At 38.0% G+C, this 15822-nt stretch overlaps 1 protein-coding gene across 1 annotated transcript in view; it reads right to left on the reverse strand.

Annotated features, from left to right (window-relative positions):
- Positions 1–13154: 13154 nt before the first annotated feature.
- The window catches only part of UBE2U (ubiquitin conjugating enzyme E2 U), a 32004-nt gene continuing 29336 nt past the window's right edge, over positions 13155–15822 (reverse strand). The window contains 1 exon segment of the mRNA XM_037044032.1: positions 13155–13254. Coding sequence (XP_036899927.1) covers positions 13155–13254 — 100 coding nt within the window.

Consider the following 15822-nt stretch of genomic DNA (forward strand, 5'->3'; position numbering starts at 1 on the left):
GAGGCTTCCGTCGGGAACTGGAACCAGAGCCACAGCAGGAAGAGCATGAAGGACAGAGAACCTGACGAGTACTTACCATGTTCCAGACACGACTGGGAGCATTTCAGATGGAATCGTTGGGTTAATCCTCACTCCCTTCGTGGGAGATAGGTACAGTAACCACTGCCATGTAAGAGAGAAGAAAACTGGGGTGTCAGGAATTCAGATAAATTGCCCAGGATCACCAAGTGGGAGAGCCAAGATCCAGTCCCAGCAGTCTGGCTCCAAGGCGACTGCCTGCATTTTTGAAGCGATTCTGCCTTTTACCCAGAACGAATCCTGACTCTAGAATGCCAGCAGAGACCCTGCTGGGCAAGATATCCCAGGAAGAAGAGCAGAGTGGTGAAACAAATGTATGTCCCTGGAAAAGATAATTGGAAAAGATATGGAAAAGATAATTCAGTGTGGCTTGAGAACTGGGTCTTGGTCGATGAAGCAATGGGAGGACAGTTGGAGGAGGGATAGGAAGGAGGAAAGACAGGTCTAGTTCTTTCCCGAACGCTATACAGATGACAGATTCCCAATTGGCATTCGTTTTCGTTCATAATAGAACATTTCAGTGTCAGAAAAGCATTTCCAAACATGAGAACAGAAAGATACATAATGGTATGATATTGCATACACATATAGAGCGATTGCTCACTTCCAGAGATTCCCAAACTCTTTGTACTTGTCTCTGTGAACTGACACCTTTATTATACCTCATGTATTTTGATGAATATGAGACTTTTAATTATCAGAAAAAGAAGTTGATTCCACCATACTTAAGATTTTTGCATACTCAAAAGTTTATGCCATATAAAATTATACAGATAAAAATTATAGATAAATGTAATATCTTTTAAAAGCTTTGTTTAGTGTTTTCTTACTAGTCGACTCCAAAATTTAAAAGTAGCAAATATTATCTGATCTACATGTTTTCTCATCAACCACCAGATGGCATAAAGTGTGAGAGTTTTATTCTGACAGGGTTGCCACGCACATGACAACGCGACCTGTAACTTTGAGATAATGTATTTGGAAAAATGTTCTGGCACTCAAATAGCTCACAATTACCTCAGTCATAGGTAGAAGTGGATGGATAAGTTGAAAATGACGTGGTCCTACTTTTTCTAAATGTGGGGGTTCTGTGGGATGCTGGCATTACGTAATGAATGAATGATCAAAGCAGTTCTCTTCAAGGAAATAAAATCGGAAGACATGTCAAAGCAAAGTTAACCTCGTGTTCTAAGTAAGTTTCTCTAACTCTAAATGAAACTTGAGGCGTGCTTTCAAGAAAAAAATCATGCGTGTATTTCAAATTCTGCTTCATAAAAACTTTTCTACTGCTTACAATTTGTTCTGAAAGCAGAAAAGTATCTAATGCAAAAGATTTTCTCCACTTTGGCGTAAAGGAAAGTCGTTGCAGAAGTCCACTGGAAAAAGAATGTCCAACCAAAAAACCTAATCTGAACTCTGATGTTAAAGTGTAGGAAAGAATATTTTAAAAACATGAATTCCTACACTAATCCAAAACACAGTACATTTGTTTACTAACCCTGTATTGCCATCTAGAAAAGAGCTAACAAGTCAAAGAGATTTAAAAAAGAGGTAAATAAGGTAAATGCAAAAAAAAAATGGAGTCTCTAAATCCCCTAGCCTTGTGGTAGCACCTCACTGAGGACTTTGAAACAAGCCCACTGTGATAAATGACTCCTTAACCTCGCCAGCACCGCAGAGCTGAGGTGAAAAGCTCTGTGGGCATCGTGGAGCAGACAAACTGGCTTTAGAAGGCAAGTGCCCAAGATGAGCCTGAGATCTCTTATTTAAGGTGGTCTAAGAATGAAGTCTATGATTTCTGAAGATGCTATGATAATTTATTCTTGTATTTTACTACATATTTCCTCACTAGAGGTAGTATATTTGGTTTCTGAGTGAGAGAAATCCGTGGAAGAGAGAAAGATATGTGGAACTATGTGAAGGAGGAAAAACTATTTGATGATATATGAGCAGGTTGAGCTGTTTGTGTTTTTTCCCCTGTTTCTAAATCATGTTGTTAAAGATAAAGGGAATGGAGAAGAGAATTGGTGGGGAGGGTTTTGTGAGATTCCTGCTCCATGGCTCAAGTCCTGCATCCATTTTTGGCAGCTAATAGGTAGCAAAGATGTTTCCCACCTGGATTCATATGAAAGGAAAAAATAATACTTCTTATTTTTGTTATGTTTAGAAAAAAGCATAAGTTCCTTCCAAAGGGTTTCTTCTGATGGTTCAGTTAGAGAGTAGAGAGTGGAATAGTAGATAGTTCAAGTTAATAGGATAATATATTCCAGACACTCAAAATTACTTACTTTACATTCCAATCTTTATGATGTTTTAACTCCACTTTCTTCCATTTATAATACTTTCTACGAAATTTGGGTCTTCAAGCACTGAAATTAGAATATAGAGATCTATGCATACATTCTTTAATAATAGTTCAAAGTTTAAAGTAATCCACTTATTAAGTTGATATGTGGCAAGGATGCACACTATGTATTACAAGTCATATTATAATGTTCAGACACTTTCCAAATTTCTTTTATTTGAACTTGGTATTATAGGATATTGTTTAAAATAAGTAGATTGTAACTTTAAAACTTTTCATTATAATGACATTGTTTATGTATCCTTTATAGCAGTAAAGAAGGTGTTAAAATGATTCACATAGAAACTATAGACACCATAACGAAATCCTAATTCAGTACCTCAAGTAGAAAAATAAAATCTTAGATGTGACATTACAGATCTTGATCTTTCCCAAAGATTCTGCCACAGGTGATCGATCACCCAGCCTGCAAATCGTGTCTTTGCCAACAACACTCTCTTCTTTGTTGTTGGGAGGCTGCCTGTTCCACTGACAGAAGGTGAGGTCACCCTGTCATTCCTTTACCTGAGTTCTGAGTTGCCACTGGGCCTAGTTCTCCCCTCTAGAGCAATGCTAAGTTCATTACTTCTCCATGGGAGAGAGTCCTTCTAAATTTGAAGATCACTCTAAGGGCAGCCTCAGTTTCTACAACTGTTTCTTAAGACATGATTCTCTAGAGACCCAACCACCCTCACCATCCTGGCAATGAAATCTGTTAATATGGCTATTAACCCTGGCTGGTGTAGCTCAGTAGATTGAGTGCCGGCCTGTGAACCATAGGGTGGCTGGTTCCATTCCCAGTCAGGGCACACGCCTTGGTTGCAGGTCAGGTTGCCCAGTAGGGGGCTCATGAGAGGAAACCATACATTGATTATTTCTCTCCCTCTGTTTCTTTCTCCCTTCCCCTCTCTAAAAATAAATAAAATCTTTTTTAAAAAGATTTTATTTGTTTATCTTTAGAGGGGAAGGGAAGGAGAGAGGGAGAGAAGTATCAATGTATGGTTGCCTCTTGTGTGTCCCCTGTTGGGAACTGGCCTGCAACCCAGGCATGTGCCCTGAATGGGAATCGAACCATGATTGTTTGGTTTGCTGGCCCGTGCTCAATCCACTGAGCTACACCAGCCAGGGCTAAATAAAATCTTTAAAAAAACGTTCCTATTAAAGTTTGCATACAGAACTGGCTCAGGATCTTGGTTTCATTTGAATAGCAAAGATGAAGTGAGTTACTACCTCCCTTGGTCTGTGTGCCACACGTCTATCAGTTCAGCTGTGATCTGCATTAGTGTTTTCTGGAAATCATATTACACCACGGGCTCATATGTTTGTAGTTAATTATAAAACTTATGCCTTTACTCACATAAAGTTTATTGACATCTATTCTACTTAAGGCACTGGTAGTTATTACATGAAATATGACTAAGACAGATCAAATACACATATATCCCTTATTTACTATCCATCTATCTATCAACTCCCTGTTTCTTTTAATTGTCCTAGGATTATGGTCTTGAACATTTAACCAACTAGATGTCTCCACCCCTCTTGCTGGTGTCTGGAACTTCCTTCTTAATAACATCGATTAGTCCCTTCTTGCTTGATGAAATTTCCCATCGATAGAAAAAAATATTTAAACTGAATAGTTCTTTTCAACACTACATGATTTTCATTAGCATTGTTGTTATTCTTTAATTTCTTTTTAAGTACATTTTATTGATTATGCTATTACAGTTGCCCCTTTTTTTCCTCCCCTTTCCCCCCCTACCTGGTACCCCCATTCCCTCTAGCATTCTCCCCCCAACCAATAGTTCATGTCCATGGGTCATACAAATAAGTTCTTTGGCTTCTCCATTTCCCATACTATTCTTAACCTACCTCTGTCTATTTTGTAACTACTACTGACACCTCTTATTTCCTGTACTTCCCCCCCCATTTTCCCCCTCCCCCCACCACTGATAACCCTCCATATGATCTCCATTTCCATGATTCTGTTCCTGTTCCAGTTGTTTCCTTAGTTTGTTTTTGTTTATGTTTTTTTTTAGGTTCAGTTGTTGATAATTGTGACTCTGTTGTCATATTACTGTTTGCAGATTTGGTATTTTTCTTTTCCTTAAATAAGTCCCTTTAACATTTCATATAGTAAGGACCTAGTGATAATGAACTCCTTTAACTTGTCCTTATCCTAGAAAGCACTTTATCTACCCTTCCATTCTAAATGATAGCTGTGCTGGATAGAGCAATCTTGAATGTAGGTCTTTGCCTCTCATGTCTTTGAATACTTCATTCCAGCCCTTTCTTGCCTGCAAGTTTTCTTTTGAGAAATAAGCTGATAGTCTTATGGGAACTCTTTTGTATGTAACTCTCTACTTTCCTCTTGCTGCTTTTGAGATTCTCTCCTTATATTTAATCTTGGCTAAAGTAATTATGATGTACCTTGGTGTGTTCCTCCTTCTAACCTTCCTGGACTTCCTGGAAGTCTATTTGCTTTGGCAGATTGGGAACATTCTCCTTTATTATGTTTTCAAATAAGTTTTCAATTTCCTGCTCTTCTTCTCTGGAACCCCTATGATTTGGATGTTGGAATGTTTAAAGTTGTCCCAGAGGTTTCTAAGCCTCTCCCTTTTTTTTTGAATTCTTGCTTCTTCATTCTGTTCCGTTAAATGTTTATTTCTTCCTTTTGCTCCAAACCATTGATTTGAGTCCCAGTTTCCCTCCCTTTGCTGTTGATTCCCTGTACATTTTCCTGTATGTCACTTTACATGATCTTCACTTCTTCCTCTATTTTGTGACCATACTCAACCATGTCTGTGAGCATCCTGATAATCAGTGTTTTGAATTCTGTATATGATAGGCTGACTATCTCCTCATCACTTAGTTCTTTTTCTAGAGCTTTGATTTGTTCTTTCATTTGGGCCATTTTTTTTTTTGTTTCAGCACACCAGTTATATAGTAAGAGGTGGAGCCCTAGGTGTTCACCAGGGCAGGGCAACCCACTTTACTGTATTGTAGCACTGTATGTGAGGGAGGGGTCAGAGAGGGAACAAATGCCGCTTGCTTGGCCCTCGCCCAGCTTTCAAGAGATTGGCGATTTTTCCTGCTGCCATAACCCTCACATGTTTTTACACGTAGAGGTTCTGAGGCTTTATTTCCCCTGTGCTGAAACCCTAGGTTGCGTGATCTGTCTTGCTCCCTAGTTGTTCCTCCTGGTATATCCGAATGCTAATGTGGGACTGCCTGCTCCATCAGCCACAGCCTAGTCTGCCAGCCACTGCCTTGCTGCTTGTCCTCTCTGCCCATCTCTGCCCCTCCTACCAGTCTGGATGAATGTTTCTTTTCTAACTCCTTGGTTGTTAGACTTCTGTACAGTTCAATTTTCTGGTAGTTCTGTTTTTTTTGTTTTTAAGTTGATCGTTTCCTTCTTTGGTTGTATAAGGAGACAAAGACTATCTACCTATACCTCCCTCTTGGCTGGCGCTCCCATTCTTTAATTTCTTTTCTGGCTTCAAACATGCACAAGCGCATACACATACACATTCTTACAGGTTTTATTAATACTGTTTTATTGGTATTTGGATATATGCCTCTCTTTTCCATAGAGGGATATTTGATCTCTCAAGAGTTCTTACTGAGGTCTCATTATTTCCTTTAGATGATTATAATAGGTAATATTAATGCAGCTCTTATTAAATACTGAGCACTTATAAAGTATGAATACAGTGATTAACAAACAGAAAGGTTGAGTAATGTCTTCTCATTGTGACTATATTACTTAGAAGAAAGTTAAAATTTGAGGTTTTTAACCAAAGATGATTTATATCTTCCCTTAATTTTTTGAAACTGCCTTTCCTACATTTTCTATTTGAATATGTATGGCAGCCTCTTTCTTAAATATTATGAAAACCCAAATGGCATGGACATCTTTCCTGAATATCCCTATTAATTTGATATCATTATCTTATTTTCTTCATTGCTTTTTCTACTACTGAGAAATTTTAAAAACAGTATTTGTACAAACTTTTAAAACTTCCTATTTTATCCCTATATTTTTTCACTTATCTGTCTCTGGCCACCTTACTGTGAACTCCTCAAAAAGCTTATCATAATATTTATCTTATTGTCTCCAACACATAGCCCATTGTCTAGAGATAGAAGATGCTCAATAAATGATGTTGATTAGGGGAAAATAATGGAGGAATGAGGACAGAAAAAGAGAGTGAGCATAGGAGCACAAGTCTGTAAGCAAAAAGAAAGGATCAGTAAAATTCTGTCATAAGTTCTTTTTCTTTTCTAATCTTCACCCAAGGATATGTTCATTGACTTTAGAGGAAGAGAGAGAAACATCAATGTGAGAAAGAAACATCAATTGGTTTCCTCTTGCAGATGTCCCAGAACCCACAGTCTAGGTATGTCCCCTGACTGGGAAACAAACCCACAGACTTTGGGTTTCTGGGATGACATTCCAACTAGCTAAGCCCCCCAGCCAGGGCTATTAGAAGTTCTTGAGGCTGAACTCCCCCACCCCACCACTGCTGTATCTTGCCTTACTGGCAGTTTTGCATTCTGCCGTAGAAAATCATTCTGTATCGCCTCCATAATATAGTTCTCCACCTTCCCTCCTGGGGATTCCCGGGCGTTGCTTTTACTCTGTTTTTGTGATGACACACCTCCTCCTGTCCAACATCTGTACAGACTGATCTTAAAAATGTTTTTTCCATTGCTGGGACTGCCATGTCCAAAGGAATATAATAATGCTAACTTTCCTTAGCAGGTTTTATTTTCACACATACTATTTCATACTAATTGCAAAGCAACTTAAAGTAAGAGCGGGACATTCTTGTCAATGAACAGAAATGAAAAATGAGGTACCAAGTGTTAAATGACTAACGTAAATTCACTTTACTGTTTGTGGCAAACTAGTACAGGGCTGAGGAGTCTCTCACTTCTGACATCATAGTCTTCCTGCTAGAACCTTTCCAAACTTGGTTGCACATTGTAATCACCTGGGGAGCTTTTAAAGCTACTGCTGCCTAGTCTTGCTCCCAGAGATCTTCATGTAATTGGTCTGGGAGTGTGCCCGTTAAATGGGAATTTTCACAAGTGCCTCTGGTGGTTCTAATGAGCAGTCAAGACTTAGAACATTGCATGGAAATTAGATGACACTGCCTCTTGCATCTAAATGTAGTTTGGAGACACTTGCCCTTGTTTCTGGCTCAAAGACTCAAAGAATGAAAGTTTCCTAGCGTGAAAGCAAGCATCCCCAGGATGCTTTAGGCTGTTTGGTCGGCCTTGATGACAGCAAACATCAGGAAGCCTCCACTCAATATTACAGGGTACACTGGTCTGAAGGCATTCTTTTCCTCTAGCATAAACATTTCCTTATGGGGATTGTACTCTGTCGTTAAGGTGCTGTTGCCCACAACCAGATGTAGTGGTTTGTTCTCTGCCAAACTTCTAATTTGCCTTTCTCTGGTGATGGTGAGAGAACAGTGGATCATCCATACGTTTTCCCACATGACTGCCTATAATTATGAACTAATAATTATGGTTATTAAAAATGAACTGCATATTCTTCAGAGTTTAAATTTAAGTTGTGGGCTATAAAGAAATAAATATTTTATATCATATTATAAAAACAGTATAGAATGCTAGGAAACAACAAACATGGAGTCAGAGAATCTGGTTCAAGTCCTCGGGCCACAGTCCATCTGCTCTAATTAATAATAACCACACTTATTGAACACTCAGTATGTGCTAGGTGCCATTGTAAATGCTATGAGGTATGTGCTGCACTTACTCTTTTTTATAGACCAAGGAACTGGGACACAGAGGGGTTAAGAAATTTACCCAAGGTCACACAGCTAGTAAATGGCGGAGTCAGGATTAAACTTCAGCAACCTGACTCCAGAATTTACACTCTTTACCAATATATAATATTCCCTCTTACATGTGTTACCTTAGGTAAAATTTCTTGGCTTCCCTTGGTCTTGGTTTTCTCATTTGTAAAACCAAGTAATAACAATAATGCCTAGCTCATAAGGTTGATACATCACTGGGCATGACATGTATTAGATGTTGATAAATATGTATTAGATGATTAGACAACATAACACAGAGCACACTCTGTGGACAGTGTTACACAAGATGGAACTCACTATTATTGTGGCACATATGGCTATGGGTAGATATGTGGCACAAAGATATGAAAAAGAGTTATTACCCTCAATCAAATATAACCACTCATCACTGTTCATAAAATAAAAATCTTTTAAAAATACGCACAAGAGCTTAATAATGTTTCCAGTGATAAGAATGTAACTGCAGAAAATGAAGTTATCAGAAGTTTACCTTTTATTTCTGAGTAGTTGAAGAAGCATTCTACAATATAATCTAAAACCTTCATCTTTATTATTGCTAGGAAATTAGGTCACTAAAAAAATAGTACTGGATCTCATCCAGCTGAATTATCCAAAGACAAAACGGCCAGCAACAGATGTAAGGTTTACATTTATTTTTTAAATTGTGCTGGTTATTACTGAAGGAAAGGTCTTGAAACATTCTTATAACAAATCCCTGGGGGAAGAAAAGGCAAGGTGATTGTGAAATATTGCACCAAGGGCTAGAATCAAAGTCTCAGAAATTCTTCTGGGCCAGAGGTAACCATTACCAGCTATTGCCTTCACAAAGAGGGATAAATTACATACTAGGTTAGTGACAGACACAGAAACAAGAACCAAATTAAACATTTTGATATCAAACTCTTTTGAAGAAGAAACTGCAGTCAGCAGTGATTCATTATCCTTCCATATTTAAATTGTTCTTCATTGCAAAAAAATCATTTCCAAATTTTGCTAACTTTTGGTATGTGCTTCAATTATTTTTTTCCTAGCAGTTTGGAGTCTCCAAATGTCTCTTTACATATTCTTGTTATTCCATAAAGCGCCATCCTATACCTATTGGTTTGGTTTGGGGTTGAAGGAGTTGGGCGCTGAGTCATTGCTGAGACTATGTCAATTGCCTCTTGATACCTGTTTGTTAAGGGTTATTCTCTCCAGGAACACATCTGAGCTCCTTGGTGCCTCACACATGGTAGGCACTGAAGATATGTTTGCTGAATTGACTGAGCAGCACCCAACCACTAATGTCTGAAGTGAAGTAAACATTCATGTACTTTGCTATCAAAAATAATAAAGTTCTGTCTGGCCAAGATGGAGGCATAGGTAGGTATACTTTGCTTTCTTGCACAACCAAAAGAAGAACAACAACACATTTAAAATTAAAAAAAAAATAACCAGAACTCCCAGAAAATCAAACTGTATCGAAGTCTGACAACCAAGGAGTTAAAGAAGAAACATTCATCCAGACACGTAGGAGCGGTGGAGATGGATAGCTGGGGTGGAGAGAATGTGTGACAAGTTGGTAGCTGGCAAAGCAGGCAGTCACATATTTGCATGAGGATAAACCAGAAGGATCAACTGGGGAGCAAGACAGACAACAAAACCCAGGGTTCAAACTTGGGGAAATAAAGACTGAAAACCTCTGACTGAAAAAACCTGTGGGGGTTGAGGCAGCAGGAGAAACTCCAAGCCTCACAGGAGAGTTCATCTGAGAGTCCTGGACTGTACACAAAAGCATCCACCCAGGAATCAGCACCAAAAGGGCCCACTTTGCTTGTGGGTAGTGTGGGAAGTGACTGAAAGCCAGGTGAGAACTAAGCAAGCGGCACTGTTCCCCCTCAGACCTCCTCCCACACATACAGCATCACAATGCAGCACAGTGGGTTGCCCGCCCTGGCTAAAACCTAAGGCTCTGCCCCTTACTATGCAACAGGTGTGCTGAGACAAATATAGTCCAAATGAAAGAACAGATCAAACCTCCAAAAATTACAACTAAATGATGAAGAGATAGCTAACCTATCATATGCAGAGTTTGAAACACTGGTAATCAGGATGCTCACAGAAATGACTGCATGTGGTTGCAAAATATAAGAAAAAATGAAGGCTATGAAAAATGAAATAAAGGAGAATGTACAGAGAATCAACAGTGAAGGGAAGGAAATGGACTCAAATCAATGGTTTGGAGCAAAAGGAAGAAATAAACATTCAATTGGAACAGCATGAAGAAACAAGAATTCAAAAAAATGAGGAGAAGCTTAGAAACCTCTGGGACAACTTTAAACATTCCAACATTCAAATCATAGGGGTGTCAGAGGAGAAGAAGAAGAGCAGGAAATTGAAAACTTATTTGAAAACAATGAAGGAGAACTTTTGCAATCTGCCAAAGGAAATAGACTTCCAGGAAGTCCAGGAAGGTCAGAGAGTCCCAAAGAAGTTGGACCCAAGGAAGCACACACCAGGGCACATCATCATTAAGTTACCTAAGATTAAAGATAAGGAGAGAATCTTCAAAGCAGCAAGAGTAAAGGAGACAGTTACCTACAAAGGAGTTCCCATAAGACTCTCAGCTGATTTTTCAAAAGAAAGCTTGCAGGCAAGAAGGGGCTGGAGAGAAGTTATTTGAAGTCATGAAAGGCAAGGACCTACATCCAAGATTTCTCTATCCAGCAAAACTATCATTTAGAATGGAAGGGCAGATAAAGTGCTTCCCAAATAAGGTCAAGATAAAGGAGTTCATCATCACCCAGCCCTTATTACATGAAATGTTAAAGGGACTTATCTAAGAAATAGAAGAAGATAAAAAATATGAACAGTAAAATGACAACAAACTCACAACTATCAACAGCTGAATCTAAAAAAATAAAATAAAAAATGAACTAAGCAAACAACTAGAACAGGAACAGATTCATAGAAATAGAGATCACATGGAGGGTTATCAGTGGGGAGGGGGAAAGGGGAGAATGGGGGAAAAGATACAGGGGATAAGAAGCATAAATGGTAGTTACAAAATAGACAGGGAGGTGGTTAAAAATAGTATGGGACATGGAGAAGCCAAAGAACTTATATGTATGACCATGGACATGAACTAAGGTGAGGGAATGATGGTGGGAGGTAGGGTACAGGGAGGAGGAGAATAAAGGGGGAAAAAATGGGACAAAACTGTGATAGCATAATCAATAAAGTACATTAAAAATAAAATAAAATTCTTTATGCTAATAGAGTTACTAATGACTGTGTTTCTTAAAACATCTTAAGTTATTTTCTTAACCACTAATCCATGAGTGAGTAAGGAAGGTAATATTTAGTCACAAAAGAAATAACCAATATCCCCAAAGAATGTGTACTTTCTTAGAAGTTATTAATCTAAGTTTTTAAGTTCATCTTAGTAGTACTTCTTGCTATAATTTGCACCTTAAAAAAGGAAGATTTTTTGTATGTGATATTTTGTTTTATTGAGACCAGTTACAATACCATCACTGTGATGAGAAGAAATTTGATGAGACCACAAATTAAGGCAGTGGCATGGGGTAGGGTGAGATGGAGGGAAAACATCCATGATGCAGGAGATAAAATCAACAAAGCTTAATGAGGGAGATGAGGAGGTCTAGGAAACTTCTGTGATTCTGGTTCATGCAAGTAGATGCAATAATAGTGATCTACATTAACCAAGAGAGGTAATAAAGGATAAGTTTTAGGGCAAGATAATGAATTCACTTTGGGACCTCTTAAGTATGAGATGCCTGAAGACATATAGGTGAGAGGTACAAAAATAAATGCACAGATTTAAGTATGCATGCAGAATTCATGAGAGGGCCTGGCTAGTGAGGAGGCTGTAGGACTTACTGGAAGGTAGGCTAATGAAAACCAAGGTGGTAGATGAGGTCTTTTAGTAGAGTGGACTGAAACAAAGTTTTCTCTAAGGAAAGAGGGAGAGGAGCACTAAGTAAGGTAGAAGGAAAACTGTGAATGTACATGATATATCTAACACAAGGACAGCATAGCTGGTGAGAGTGCAAGACAAAGAGTAAAAAATGATCACTGAGTCTGGGAATTGGGAATCACTGTAACTTCAGAATGAACCATTTAGCAGAACAGATGAAACAAAATCATTTCCCAGTAAATGTGTGTAGAATGGATAACCTACTGTGATCCAAATAATGAAATAGTACTCTAAATATTTGATTAAATGAAACCAGAAAGTTGTCTAGCTCTCCTGTTTCTGTCCTTCTAATTCCTAATGCATGATGGTAACAGATTTTGTCTCAGGTTGATATAACTGGAAGCCCTAGGTTCCTTTCTTCCTTTCTTCCTTTCTTCCTTTCTTCCTTTCTTCCTTTCTCCCTCCCTCCCTCCCTCCCTCTCTCCCTCCTTCCCTCCCTCCCTCCTCCCTCCCTCCCTCCCTCCCTCTCTCCCTCTCTCCCTCTCTCCCTCCCCCTCCCTCCCTCCCTCCCTCTCTCTCTCTCTCTCTCTCTCTTTCTTTCTTTCTTTCCTGTCTTCCTACTTAGTATTTTCTCTGACTTTGAGGATAATAGTGTTTAGAATCAAAAAGTTTCCTCCTGCTATGAAAACTTCTTTCTGGGGAGAAGGGAGTGAAGTAAACCTCATAAAATTGAGAACTTCATAATTTATTCCTACAACTGCCTGTATTTTTCCCTAGATTTTAATCGGACTTCAGTCCAAGGCACTATACCAAAGAGGAACTAAATTAAGTTAATGATTAGCATATAAAGCAAGCAGTTTATCACCTTCAAATTTCAAATATATGTCAATGAGTCTTAAAAGGCAAGACACACTGAGGATAATTAAGAGATTAATATATACCAAAAGGACACAGGATAAGACTAGATCACCTCATGTGGAGTTCTGTAATATGCCACAGCTTTAGATGTAGCTATTTCAGGGCATGTCTTGTAATAATCATCAAATGAAATTTTAATTGATCTGAAAATATAAATTAAAATCAGACAATAAGTAGTTTGCAAGTTTGTTCATCAAAATTATTTTATCAAAGTGAACTGTTTCAGACAATATTTTGTCACAAGGCATTAAACTGATTTGTAGTTAACAAATCTAATGCACCCATTCCTCCACTAATGTACAGAAATCACAAAAAGAAAACCTGTCCAAGTCATTTTTCAATAATATATGTAAACATGCACCCATATGTATATTATAAAAAGAAAAATATAGAGTCAGGTTATTTGCCTTTCATGGCTAACTACCTGTACACACCTGTATATTTTCTTTCTACAATAAATAACTTTCCTAAATTTCTATGCCGAATTTTAAAAAATTATTTATTTGTGTTTAGAGAGAAGGGAAAGGAGGGAGAAAGATAGGGAGAAACATCAATCAGTTGCCTCTCTCATGCATCCACATCGGACTGCACTCACATCCTAGGCACGTGCCCTGACCAGGAATCAAACCCATGACCTTTCACTTTGCGGGATGACATCCCACCAACTGACCCTCACTGGTCAGGGCTCTATGCCAAATTTTAGTAAAATCACCTTCATTTCTTTTTTACTATGAGAAGAAATGAAACACTAGAATTGAGATTAGTTTAATTTTGACACTAAATCTGGCCATTTTTTAAAGAGGAAACAACTCTTTTCTATGATTCCTACCTGAATTTTTCCTTCCCTGTGCTAATACTACTATGTCCTAATGGGAAAGCAAAGGTTGTTGTAAAGTATTAAACAGGAATTGTGAAATACTCTCTTAAATAACTGCCTTTCCAATGTATTTTTCTACAAACTTTTCCAGTGCAGAAATTTTCAACATTCTACAAACAAAACATTACTTTGGGCTATTTTTCAGACATGGGAAATCACTGATTGCATGGCTTAGATGTNTTTTCCTTCCCTGTGCTAATACTACTATGTCCTAATGGGAAAGCAAAGGTTGTTGTAAAGTATTAAACAGGAATTGTGAAATACTCTCTTAAATAACTGCCTTTCCAATGTATTTTTCTACAAACTTTTCCAGTGCAGAAATTTTCAACATTCTACAAACAAAACATTACTTTGGGCTATTTTTCAGACATGGGAAATCACCGATTGCGTGGCTTAGATGTTTAAACATCAAATGTAAAAGACCTTATGTCTGTGTTCCATTTTAAGTTCCTAGCTCTTTAGAGGAAGAAGCAACTTTTCAGTTAGAATATGTGTACCAGCATTCATTTTTATAGGTGGCTTAAAGACATGACTAGATTTTGAAATGAATGGATCAATATCTAAATGTGTTAATGCATTCATCTATTTAAATGATAATCACAGACACCTAATTTTAAGACTAACATTTTAAAATGTGTTATTGCTTTTGCAATCACACGTAAGTAGAAACCTGAAACTTGGTGAAGATAAATTAACCACTACTATTACTGCTTCCAGAGCTACACGCAGTGCTTTCCACTACTAAATGACATACTAAACTAACATTAATTTCCCAAAGAAATGTTTCGGTGTTTGGCAATGGAGGTAACAAAATGAAAGGCTGCATTATATTTCCTGCATGAAAAAGCTTGTGATCAATTTGCTGTCACAGATCATTTAGCAGACAACAATGACCCAAGAGGAAGGAAACTGTCAGCACACTGTCTCGTGAAAAAAAAATACACGATCTTCAGGCACAATCGTCTCCATTGTTTTTTGTCTGTTTGACGGTGACCCCTGACTCTCTCCCTTCCCAACAGTGTCCTGTTCAATTTCAAACTGTTAGCCTTCAGGGGCTTTCTTTTCTTTCCCCAGAATAATTAAAAATATTACCCTAAAAGGTATAACTTTAGTATAGTTTGAATATACAAAGCAGAATGCCTTAAACATTTGGGAATATTTGCATTTTCAATTCTGTAAAGGAAACAGCCCTTAAAATAAGAGAACAGTAACTACTTTACTACTGTTCAGGTAAACCGCCAAGTTTATAGGCAATATGCAGTATAAGAAATACACATGTTTATAGTTTCAAGCAGTAGCAGGACTTTATTGAGCACTATCATTGGCATACTGAATATGAAAAAGTAGAAGACATTATTTTTAAACTGAATATCAGAGCCCATTATTTTGCTGGGAAAATAAGATGTATACCTAGACCAGTAAATAGAATAGCTTTTCATATTAACATCATGAGGTGTTACATCACTTAACACAGACATCTGGAGACTATGATGACCATGGCAGTAAGCAGAAAATGTTGGAAGAGGGAGATAGAGCTTTGGTTTGGAGACATTAGGGAAAGTATTGCTTGGAATATGGACCTGAAACCAAGGAAGGAGGCATTTTAGACCAGGGGAACATTATTAGCAGTAAATAGCTCATACAGGGAGAAGCATATACTTGTGTGTACATATAGAAGATGTTGGGGAAAGAGATGATAGTAACGAGATAATTGACTAGAGTGGAGAATTCCAATTCCAGAGGCCTTAGAATTTGATGAAAGAAGTGAAACTGTGCAATGCAGGGTCTTTTATTTAGGCAGAGAATGGATTAGAGTTGACTCAGTAATCTTGAT

The sequence above is a fragment of the Sturnira hondurensis genome, unplaced genomic scaffold (assembly GCF_014824575.4).
Source record: "Sturnira hondurensis isolate 20B ecotype Veracruz unplaced genomic scaffold, ASM1482457v3 Scaffold0000648, whole genome shotgun sequence".
NCBI lineage: Eukaryota > Metazoa > Chordata > Mammalia > Chiroptera > Phyllostomidae > Sturnira > Sturnira hondurensis.